Genomic DNA, 12,500 nt, shown 5'->3' on the forward strand with positions numbered 1-12,500 from the left:
CTTTCCACAGGGAAGCATTACAATATGTTTTACTACCAAAGTACATGTGAACAAGAATGATGTATTTGTGAGTATGATTCTTGCAACACAGCTAGAATTAATGACTGTTAAAGTGTCAGAAGTTGACTCAGCAAGGTTGACCTCAACATGTACGCCTTTACACAAACAGTTCTCCGCGTCTCACAACAACCTTTGCGCAGGGTGCTCTTTGTTTGACTCCATCCTTCGGGGTGGTCTACCCTGTCTGACGTTAAACCTCTCTGGGTCAAGTACAGTATCAGCAGCGTGACTGAACACTCTTATCAACTGTTCACCCCCCACACACACACACATACACAAACACACAGACACATACTCTTTACCAGATCCTATGCACAACTGAACAGCATGACAAATCTCCAGCCGCTGATTGGTTGGCTGCTCCCACCAGATAGATTTTACCCATAATCCTCTTGGGTGAGTATTAAACAATGAAGATATTTATTTTAGGCCCTGAGTGTTTATTTTTTGTGTCGCTCGGTTGAGAGTGAGAGGATCCTTATCCACGCTCTGTCAACATGCGTCTCTGATTAGATGTTAGTCAGCACTGGGGTGGTGGAAGTGAGGCATGCTGGGATAGTGAGCAGTGCACCCATCCCACCCGCATGTGGGGGTCAGGTAGAGGACAAATAAAACTAGCACGCCAGAAAAGAAGAGATAAGGTTGGCCCACTGACAGACTAAACTCCTTTAACTTTCAGTAGGTCTTAATTAGGTCAGAGTAGCACGGGTAAACATTTCTGTCTCACACATTTGATGTCCTGGCTGTTGTGAATTGGTCCGTATAACGTAGTTAAGCTAGCCTAGAAATCTAGACGCGCCCCTAGCGGCAGCCAGGGCTAGTCTAGCAACTCTCCGTTGGCTTGAGAGCTCCAGAAATCGAAACTTAATCAGGCCAATGAAATCGTGTATAGAGTCGTTAGGTGGGCTTAACATAATGATTGATGGCAGAGTTGCAACGGTTTGGCTTGAATTCCCTGCTACTTAAAAACAAACTAGATGTACCGCAGAGCGGTACAAAATATGACCGCCGCCCAGTCCAGCACATTTTTTCCACAAAAATAAATCACGCTGAAAGGCCTATATGATTCTAACTGTCTCACTAAATTGCATTATCCACACTCAATTCTCACTGGTATCTGCTAGACAACAAGTACCAAAACATGATTAGTTCATAGATTTCACATGTAAAATTCATTTTATACAACCCCACCCCCATCTTGCCTGTTCATAATTCTGAGAAATTCTTGAATTGTGTGGGTGTGTGTGTGTGTGTGTGTGTGTCTGTGTGTGTGCGTGCTTGTGTGTTTGTCTGCGTATGTGTGTTTGTGCATATGCATGCATGCGTACATATGTCTACTGTGTTGTGTCATACGTATGATTACTGTGAATGTATGTGTGTGCGTGTGTATCTGTTTATGCACATGTGTGCACATGGAATGGGTTAACATGACCCCTGGAGGCAAAAATTGGTCATCCTAGGCCCTACGGTTCTCAAGATATTCACAGAAAACTGTGTCTGCCCTACCCTCCTTTCGGGGGGTCCAGTCCAGCGGGGGGGCTACAGATCAAAACGAAAAACGACGGTTTCATGCTATCCATGTGGGGTTACATGCCCACCAAGTTTCGTGTACCCCGGTCTTTCAGTGTCCCGGGAATCCTTGTTGGTGTATGGTCACTAAATGTACACATAAATTATTTTATTGTAAGGCCCCCTATGAACGAAAGTTCACAAAACTTGGAAGGTGTCATAATGATCCTACACTTTCAATTTCGTGCAGTTTTGACCATGTCAGCCAGAGATATTGTGATGAAAACACCTAATATTTTGCTTTTTAATTTTTAACTAGGTGGCGCTATACATGAAATAAGTGGTAATGGGATGGGTTGACATGCCCCCTTAAGACCAACATACAAAGAAAAGGTGGACCTCCTAGGCCCTACGGTTCTCGAGATATTCACATAAAACTGTCTCCGGCCACCTACAGGCCAGTTGGTGTATAGTAACATAAATTAATTTATTGTGTGGCCCCCCATGAACGGAATTCCACGAAACTTGGCGTGCATTCAGAGGGTGTCATAATGATCCTACACTTCCAATTTCGTGCAGTTTTGACTATGTTAGGTCACAGATACCTGCGATTAAAACACCTCATTTTTTCTTTTTTGTGTTTAACTAGGTGGCGCTATACATGAAATGAGTGGTTATGGAATGGGTTGACATGGCCCCTTGAGATCAACATACAAAAAAAATGGTCCTCCTAAACCCTACGGTTCTCGAGATATTCACAGAAAACTGTGTCTGCCCTACCCTTCTTTTGGGGGGTCCAGTCCAGCGGGGGGGCCACAGATTAAAACGAAAAACGATGGTTCCATGCTATCCATGTGGGGTTACATGCCCACCAAGTTTTGTGTACCCTGGTCTTTCAGTGTCCCGGGAATCCTTGACGGAAATTTGGACATAAGAAAAAGAAAAAAAAATCTGACTAAAACCTTCGCTGCGCGGCGGTCATAATAAGATGGATGTTGCTGCTGGCAAACAGTGTGACACGAGTTAAGCTTTTATTAAGTTGGCAAACGTTTGAACTAGCCAACAAGCTCCGCTGGTGGGAAACACATGGAACTCAGCGCTGCCGCTGTCCTATTGCGTGCAGAGGGAATTTGAAAGACAACTGATTATCCCGCCCCTCGGACTGAGCACTGCGAACGGTGAGTGCCCAGACCATACATTTTAATGTGGGTCTGGCTCGTCAGGCTATAGTTAAGCAATATGGCCTGAGTAAGTGTGGGGTTGGTAAAGGATATACTTAAGGGCTGTCTAATGACCACTGGCAGAGGCGCACCTTGTCAAAAGGCAAGGCAGGCAACTGCTTGGAGCCCCGAGCTGCTGGAGGCCCCCCAGACCTGGTGTCAGCGCTTTTGCCGATGGGACAAGCGAGAATTTCATCCATAGATCTTGAATGATTGAGTGATTTTGCGTGCTCCTGTCCTGTTGTACAGACAGTGCATCTGTGCATGTATGCTATGGACTTATATGCACAGAGGATCTGTGTACAAAAGAGTTCAAAGAATCCGTATAGCCTACATATTTAGGCTACTGTGGTAAACGTCAATCGAGGGTGCAAAGTGATGACGGATCAACATCGGAGTTTGGCATTTGACTCAATGAAGTTATGGTAGGCTAATGTTAATTGGCAGAAAGATTGAACATGGTTTGCTACATCTATATGACAATAAACTTGAGCTAGCTAGCGACAGTTACAACCAGTTAAGCAAGGAGATGTTAATGTTATATTTGTATAAGGGCTGTCAGCCATAATGCATCAATTGCGATGCGATTTGGCTAAGGACCAAGTATAACGCGTTGATTTTTTAAAATCGTGTGCCGCCAAAGATTTTTAATTTTACACCGACACTTGTTCTGTTATCAACAATTCTCTTTTTGGCTGGTAATATTTTGACCCTTTGATGCACCGTTTTTTGTCCTCAAACTGACACAGACACTTTCTAATCTGCCTTCCTTCTGTAGTCATGAACACTAACGCAGTTCTGAAGTCTTTTTTAAAAAAAACTCCTGGAATTAAAATATCACTGAAACACCTCAAATTTAGGCTACGACATGGGTCAGCAATAGGCAGCCAAAGCTGGCCCGCCTCTGAAATTATTTGCACAGCCAAATTATTCTGGCAGTCCAATTTGTTTAATCTTTTATTATACAATATCGATTTACATATAGCCTAGGCTATTCACCAATAAAACTGTGAGTAGGTGCTTAAACAAATATGAGAAAGAACACCAGAACGCACTTTATCCTGCTAGCTGTGCATAGCCCTCGGCCAGCACTTCAATATTGCGCTTTTGTGCTTCTGTTTGGAGCAGTTAGGCCACCTTGAAGGTGCCGCTGCGTTTTGTAGTGCGTTATGATAGTCTTTTCAAACAGCGACAGCGTTGTTGCATATCAGATACACAGGCTTTGCATTGTGAAACCGGGTAAGATGAATGCAACATTTTCTTTCCATTTCTCTTTATAGGCCCAGCTTTTCTCCCAGCTCCAACTCGTGTAGTTTGCTTCTCGCTTCTACTGTAAGCATTGTAACATTGTCAGGAGATGGGCCAATCAAGTAGCCTATTTAAGAATAAAAGTAAGATAGACTTTATCCAAAGAAGTAATTAGAATAAACCAGGCTCCGTGTTAAACTGTCCATCAATGCCATTATTGTAGCCTAGTGCCTCATGTTGTAGTGCCCACATTTACTATTCACAATATTGAAAGGGGAGATGAAAACAGAGTTCATCAATATAAATGAATGACTAATTTTGGGTAGGACCCCAATAAAACTTTATATTTTGTAAAAAGTTTTTTTTAAAGTAATTTACTGTATTCATTTACTGTATTATTTTTTAGTTATTTATTATTTTTTTATTCTTTAGGCTACATTTATATTTTCAAAATAACAAGGTTTTTCATGTCAGATTATTTTTCAGCCTAACATATTGGTGATGAACCCTGGTTGGTAGGGCCCCCTAGGAATTTTTGCTTAGGGCCCCCACAGACTCTAGAATCGCCACTGACCACTGGTTAAAGGGATATTTACACCAGGAACGATAACTATAATGATAATTATAACCATAACGATAAAAGCGTCCACATTGTCTAATGATAAGCAAAGTCTCTCCTTGTGTTAATGAATGTGATGGCTAAATTGTGATGGGTTATGATTGGCTATTAGCTTTTTATCGTACTTAAAATCGCTCTGAAAGTGATCCTCAACGATATCATTCTTCATGTCGTTATCGTTATAGTTTATGTGTAGTTAACGTTGTCAGTCATATTAACAAGAATGATATATGTTTATAGTTATCGTTATATTTATAGTTATCATTCTTGGTGTGAACAGCCCTTAACTCTGAGTTCGATTGAGGGGCCTTGTAGCGTAACTGGCTATATATCTCTCTCTCCCTCTCACTTCCTGTCAGTCTCTCACTGTCCTATCAGAAAACATGCAAAACGCCCCAAAAAATTGTAAAAACATTTTTTTGGAGTTTGACCACATGACTCACCTTCTCCATGTTGGGTTTGATGCAGCGGACAAAGAAGGGGTTGGAGATACTCAGGGTGGCCATCAAAGAATGTAGGGAGTCCTGGGGGACATATGTGACAAGAGGGGGGACCAATCAGAAATGACAAGCCATCAGATCTGTTGGCTGTTTAATAATGAATGAAAACTGGTAAGAGGGACATGTGATGAAATATTGATTAGTTGACAGGACTAGACTACACACATTTGAAGCATGATTTGTAGTTATTCAGTTGGACATTAATGGGAGGAGGAGATGTAAGAGGAAGTAGGAGGGGCTCACTCTGAACTGGGAGCTGACGGTGGGCTTGCGTCGTGCGGTGCCCATCTTCAGTGTCTCCTCACTGTTCCTGCTGGCCACTTGCTCAAACAGGTCATAGATGAAGTCCAGCCTGGGGGCAGGTACATGAATAGCATTTATTGCCCACACATATGAGGTACTGTGTCTATATATGTGTCTGAACTAGTGTTGTCACGATACCAAAATTATGACTTCGATACGATACATGCCATAAATATCACGATGCTCGATACTGAAACGATACTACGGCGAAATTCTAAGATATCTGGAAAAGAAAGGACTCATACCTCTTCCAAGTGTATTGAGTCATTTGTGTTGAATTCGGTGCACTTTTGTAGTCTGCAGGTCAATTCTGGGTTCTAAACTTCTAAAATTCCTACATAATTATTATTTTTTATAGTCAGTAAAATAGTAGGCCTACTTTGTGTCCTTTATTGTTTGTTATAGTTCATTTACATTGTGTTGTGTTTTAGCAATAAAGTAGCTTTAAATAGCCAAACTAGGCTAGATCAAGGTCAGTGTTGAAATTACTGCATGCAAATCACTAAATGCTATGCAGAGGGGCCTAATCTTTAGGCCATCTGATGTACAGTATTGATGGGTTTCATCAGGTCCCTTTCCACAGGTGTATTAATCAAGCACCATGCAGTCTGCATTGATAATCAAGGTGCTTGATTTTATACACCTGTGGAAAGGGACCTGATGAAACCCATGAATAGGCTACCCTAGGCCTTCCCGTGTTCATGGGATTTCTTTGACAGTTGCAAAGGGGAAAATGTGAGGATAGTCTTCTTTGCGCCCAGTGTACCAGTACGACGTTCCAACCACTCAGGTCTTCGTCAGATAGGCCTACACCATTACCTGTTGCAATATATCTGTGTGAATTCCTACATTACGTCTATTTCTTTGATAACATGATTTGCTACCACGTAACAATAAGCCGCTATTATTATTAGGACTCAACACGCGGTGGTAATATATGCTGTGGACTTTAATTAGCGCATTTCGGGTAGCCTATCCTACATCTGGGCAATAATTATTGAACAAATTGCAGTTTACATGCCATGCCAAATATTACCAGTAGTACTGACCGAACATGAAATAGATTGTTTGGTAGTGTTGGTAATGTTGCATGGCATGAACATTGCGCTTTCATCACGTTAGCACCCTATGATTACAGCTCGTTATGTCTCGTCAAAATTCATTGATGAAGGATCAAGGAAGGTTCGCTTTATCCCAGAGAACCATACTCGTTTCACTTAGGCTAGACTAAAACAGAATAGAAGAGAAGAACTTGGCACTAACCATGTAGTTGTGTTTTCTATAGCATATTTAACCTGTCGTTCTTTTAACTCTTTAAACATGTTGGGATATGTCTGCGAGGTGTTTAGCCGAGTTCCATGCGTAGCCTACTGCTTTTAAATGACTTTGAAACATATTTTACAAACGGGCCTCTGTGTAACTGATGGCTTGCCTTCACTATTCGCGATGTATCCGAAATAGTTCCAGATTTCACATCACCTTTTGTTTTATCCACCAGGCCGAGGACTGTCGGCAAAGAACTATATGTTTACGTTGCTGCGCGCGCACTCACCCAGAGCTGCCTGCTTGACACGCCCATTTGCCTAGATGCGTGCAAGGAGCAGTGAGAGCAGCAGTTCACACAGACACAGAACGTTATTCTTTTAATAAAGTATCAATTCTAAAAACGTCGGAAATCGTATCGTTTTTTGCGTGAAGGCATCGTGATACCTTTTTAGTATCGATACACAGTGCAACACTAGTCTGAACTGGACTGGTATCAGCATACTGTGTCATCTCTGTATGTTCAATAGTGTGCTTGCATAAGTAAGTGTGTGTGTGTGTGTGTGTGTTTCTCACTTGCTGTCTTTGAGCATGTTCAGGATGTCATCTCTGAAAGTGTCCCTGTTCTTCTCGAGGATGCCTCTCGCATCATACAACACCTGGGACAGATATAGCATGAGAGAGAGAGAGAGAGAGACCAACACAGACAATTAAAATATTACAAAGCAAAAAACAACCTGCTGACACAAACACACACAAACAACACACATAAACACACATACACATACACACATATTCTTTACCTCCCCTGCATAGTGCTTGATGCCAAACTGGTAGTCTGCGACTCTGGGCTTCACATAGTAAGGGTTGGTCTGTGGAGAGTACAGTAAGGAGTCAGTGGACCATGGTGCTAAATGAAGATAAATGCTAATTCTTTATATTATAATTATATTATAATGACATATGGGAGATGTGGAGGATGAATGAGGATGTATGTCTCAGTAAATCTGTAAACCATGCGCACACACGTGTGTGTGTGTGTGTGTGTGTGTGTGTGTGCGTGTGCATGTGTGTGTTTGCTGTATGTGTATGTGTCTCTTACTGCATGTCTGCTGTGTAGTTTCTCTAGCAGGGTGAAGTCTGTGCCTTTGGGGAAGCGGCTCTCCTCATTAATCAAAGCCAGCATGCCCAGTTTCTGCAAAGAGAGTCCAGACATGACCAGTCAAACACAAACCCCACCGCATAAACATATGAGCAGTTGACTATAGAACCTACAACATAAAGCCATAAAGGGTTTTGTAATCCCAGTCCAGTCAGTATAGACCAAAGTAATCTAACCTAGATCAGCAATCATTCATATCAAACAAGACCAGTGGAAACTGAGTGTACCTTTTCAATCAGGTCCAAGCATTCAGCATTGTCCATCCAATCTATGGCCTCCCACTGAATACCTTCCCTGAAGAACAGGAAGATAAAATCTTAGCTGAGACACACAAACAACACACACACACACACACACACACACACACACACACACACACACACACACACACACACACACACACACACACACACACACATAAATTCCCCTCTGCACAAACCTGTTATATTCTAGCTGCTCCAGAGAGAATATATGCTTGTTGAAGTACTCCTGCAGTTTCTCGTTGGCGTAGTTGATGTTGAACTGTTCAAAGCGATTCACCTATGGTACACACACACCAACACAATAAATTGCACAATACTTTGTGTAATACAGTGAAAAGTCTGACTATGTTTCAAGTCTTCAGTTAGGACCTATTGTTAGAAATAGAACTAGTCTTTTGAACATGTTTTGACGGTCGTTTTAGACAACAGTATCACACACCATAACCATTACAATAGTCGGGTTGTAGGTGGCTGAGTTGGTCCTGTAGCTGACACCATCTGGAAGTAGAAGGGTCCTGTGACCTCACCGGTCACCTCATCAGTGATCATGTTTACATGGACATTAATATTCCGACTATTGACCTTATTCAGAATAAGACAATATTGCGATTATGGGGGTTACATGAGTTGATGATAGAATATTCCACTCATATTCCCGTCTGCATGTAACACAGCATATTATGTCTATAGACATTATTACTAGCAAAGACATTTGATTCTGTCTGATTCTGAAGTTTCTGCACTAAAAATTCTGATAGGACATCATATTAAGGTGAATACATGCCTAAAATGCACCCCATTATTGCGACCAAGACCGTAATACTCCACATTTCTTAATTTGATTATTACTTATTCCAAATATGATTTTATTCTGGTTAAGGCAATCAGAACATGCCATTTACATGACAGCGACTTCTGCGGAATATTCTACTAATCGGATTAATATCGGAATATTAATGTCCATGTAAACATACTCGGTGACCTCACCTCAAAGTTCTCGAAGCCGAAGATGTCGAGGATGCCGATAGACTTGAAGTTGTCTTTGCCTTTGATCTTCTGGTTGATCTTCAGGATAATCCACGAGAAACACTGGGAGTACAGCGCCATGGCAACGGAGTCACGTGAATCTATTGCCTGCAAACCAAGAGTGGACGCAGTCAGTTTGAATATGTGTATCGTGTATGTGTGTCTTCATAGGCTTACATGTGCATGTCACATACAGTTAATGATGTATAAATAAATGACTGTACATGATACAAGGCTTGGCCAAGGCATGTGGTAGTCATAGTGATATGTTTGCACATCACAAAGCTACAAATGTAAGTGCATAAATTAGAGTAAGTATAAGTGTGCATTTGTGTGAGTGTGCATATGCATGTGTTTGACTGTGTGTGTGCACACATTTGTCTGAGTATATGAGATGTGTGCGTGTGTGTATGTGTGTGTGTGTGGGTACTTGTGTAAGCACCTGTTCTACAGTGAGAGGGGAGCAAATCTCCTCTCCCCTGAGGATCATGGATCTTTGAGTCAGAACCTCAGAAAGCTGGAAGGTATCCAGACCCAGCAGGTCACTCACGTTACTGACCACTGAGACAGAGAGAGAGAGGACAGAGGTTAAACACACACGCACGCACGCACATACATGCCCACACACACGCACACACACACACATACATGCGCACGCACGCACGCACACACACACACACACACACGGTGGCTACCTTGTTTAGTGGTGATCTGAGCGCCCCCTGCTGTCATGAACTCTACGTTGCCCAGCTGCAGAACTCCAGACAGGAGTTTGAACATGTCTCTGCTCTCCTCCTCCGAGAACTCCAGCACCTTCAGAGCCTCCTGCACACGGACAGGAGAGAGAGAGAGATTAGTATAATGATCTTTTCTGTTTATTTACCTTTTCAGTTGTTGAGCATATTTGTCCTTTATGTGTGTATGTAATTGAGCCTGTCAATAATGTTACTACAGCTCATGCCAATAAAGGTTTCTTATCTAAGAGAGAGGGAGAGCAAGAGAGAGAGAGAGAAAGATGAGAGAGAGAGAGGGAGAAATTTATCATTGCTCTTTTAGGTCAATGCGTGAATGCTGAGCAAACTATAGCTGAAATCTGCACTCCCCTATTTCATTTCTCTTCATTTCCAACTCCCTTTATCTCATTCCATTCTATTGTCTCTAGAGCTCTGCTGGCATCCCGCTGTGACACTGTCAAACACCTGCTTATCACCCAGAATCAGTTTGACAGGTTTGTGTAACGTCGGTATTTTTGTTATTGCTCCCTCTTCTTTTCCATCTCTTTCTCTCTCTCTCTCTCTCTTTCTCTCTCTCCCACTTTGTTGTTATGCTTCTGGTGCTGTGTGGTGCTGTTCCTCTCACCAAGACACTGTCAAACAGCTGCTTATCGTCCAGACTCCTGTCCTTCATACAGCCCGACTGGTTAAGGTAGTGGAACGACTCCACAGGCTCCGTCAAGAAGTACGTCTCTGCCAGAGAGAAAAACACATACACACACACACAGGGAGACAGACACAGACATACAGCGATACAGACACACAAAATCACACAAACAAATCAACATAATGTAGCAAATGATAGATATCATGACATAGACGTGTGGAAGAGGAACATGGGCCATGTGGTTTTGGTCTCCAGTTGTGTTGATGCATTTGAAAGTATGTGTTTATGGGCGTGTGTGTGTCTGTGTGTGTGTGTTTGAGTGAATTTTAAGGCACCTTTGTATGTGTGTGTTTACCTTTTTGAGTTTTGTCAGCTCCAGCTAGAAGTGCATAGAATATGTGATAGTTCCTCTCCCCTGGGTTCTGCCTCACCACTCGATTCTGAAGGGAAAACACACCAAGCAGGGTTTAACCTATGAAATATGAATGTGCTCCTGGGCATGGGTGTGCTTGTGTGAGCATTAATGTATGTGCATGTGTATGTGTATACTGTGCATGTGTGCACATGCACGTGTTCATGGATGTTTGTGCATGTGTGCATGTTATTGTGTATGTGTGTGTGTGTGTGTTTGTGTGTGTATGTCTGTGTCTGTGTAAGAGCATGTATTTGTTTGCCTGCATAAATGGTGGTTTTGTGCTACTGGGTCTTAGAATAGCTCAGTAATATCTCTGAGTGTTTGACTGAGACAGTATAAAGTGGCCTGTTCTATAAGTGGAGCTGCTTCAGCTGGGCTTTGGCACCGTGCAATCAGACACACAGCACCACCAGAGAGAGAGAGAGAGAGGAGGAAACAACATCTTCATAAGCCTCTACGCACCAAACCGGCAGGCTAGTGTACAGTATGCATGGAGGTTGTTGCACAAAGAAACGAATTTGAAACAAGATAGTTGTTTTCAAATTGTGCTTCATGGATCTACCTGTTCATGGAAAATAAATTCCTATCTTTTTGTATTTAACTGCTTTCTCCTGCCACCTTCTTCCCTCGGCATACTCAACATCACCTCAAACAGTGGTGCGCCTTGCTAGACGTGGGGTGGCCGCATCGGTCCCTCAGAGGTTGTTAGACAAAAAAGAATTTGCAGACTAAATGTCATCCATGGCCTGTGTTTCTGTTGGGCTTGGTTCAGCTAATTATGATGCCCTTTTGTAGTAAATCTCCAAAGCTTAATGAGCTGAATGATTTCCTTCCTCTTAACCTCAAGCTGGTGTGTGGTGTGTGATTTTTGCGCAAAATGGCCGCTGTGTATCACCCAAGTGGCTACTGCTACACATTGGTGGAGATTGAGGTGAAGTTTCCTCCCGTCATTGTAAAGTGTTTTGGGTAGATAATGCATTGTATGTAAATGTAATGGGTTATTGTTGTTGTTAGTGGAATAAAAATGTAAACAACTGAACTCTCCCTTCAGATGGAGGAAACAGAAATAAGTCTTCTCTACAGTATACTGTATGCCTAATGGGGATTTTGATGTTGATTTATTATAAATATGAGTGTATTCAGGAGATTACAGTTGCATAATCTCACACATTGGTGAGATTTTACTGACAGGATCCATTCCTTAATTGACAGTGTACCTTTTCAAGCAGGTCTGGATGGAGACAGATTAAGGAATAAAGTTTCGTCATAGGAAGGCAGCATTGCAGTCACAGTAATGGGTACCACGCCAGTATAGGTCACACACTGTCCATCACACATTTATCACAGATATTTGAAAGCTCTGGGGACTAGCCTGATTGGTTGAGGTATTTCTGCTGATACAGTGATTGGCTACCGTAGTTGTTGTGCTGTAACGATTGGCTGAGCTTCACTGTGGTATGGCTTTGCTGATTGGCTGAGGTATAACTACTGCACTGCAGTTATTGGCTTGTAGCTGGTATTTGTGAGGGTTT

The 12,500-nt window shown here is 42.3% G+C and overlaps 1 protein-coding gene across 3 annotated transcripts in view; it reads right to left on the minus strand.

Moving 5' to 3' along the window:
• The window catches only part of myo10l1 (myosin X, like 1), a 96,990-nt gene that overhangs the window by 25,071 nt on the left and 59,419 nt on the right, over positions 1-12,500 (minus strand). For all 3 annotated transcript variants that reach the window (XM_042080379.1, XM_042080378.1, XM_042080377.1), the window contains exons 7-19: positions 12,186-12,199; positions 10,909-10,993; positions 10,533-10,639; positions 9,869-9,998; positions 9,616-9,734; positions 9,135-9,281; positions 8,324-8,424; positions 8,112-8,178; positions 7,825-7,917; positions 7,526-7,594; positions 7,299-7,381; positions 5,400-5,508; positions 5,100-5,180 (exon numbers count right to left, since the gene is read on the minus strand). In XM_042080379.1, coding sequence (XP_041936313.1) covers positions 5,100-5,180; positions 5,400-5,508; positions 7,299-7,381; positions 7,526-7,594; positions 7,825-7,917; positions 8,112-8,178; positions 8,324-8,424; positions 9,135-9,281; positions 9,616-9,734; positions 9,869-9,998; positions 10,533-10,639; positions 10,909-10,993; positions 12,186-12,199 — 1,205 coding nt within the window. The remainder of the gene's footprint in view (positions 1-5,099; positions 5,181-5,399; positions 5,509-7,298; positions 7,382-7,525; positions 7,595-7,824; positions 7,918-8,111; positions 8,179-8,323; positions 8,425-9,134; positions 9,282-9,615; positions 9,735-9,868; positions 9,999-10,532; positions 10,640-10,908; positions 10,994-12,185; positions 12,200-12,500) is intronic.

Source organism: Alosa sapidissima, chromosome 23 (genome assembly GCF_018492685.1).
Source record: "Alosa sapidissima isolate fAloSap1 chromosome 23, fAloSap1.pri, whole genome shotgun sequence".
NCBI lineage: Eukaryota > Metazoa > Chordata > Actinopteri > Clupeiformes > Clupeidae > Alosa > Alosa sapidissima.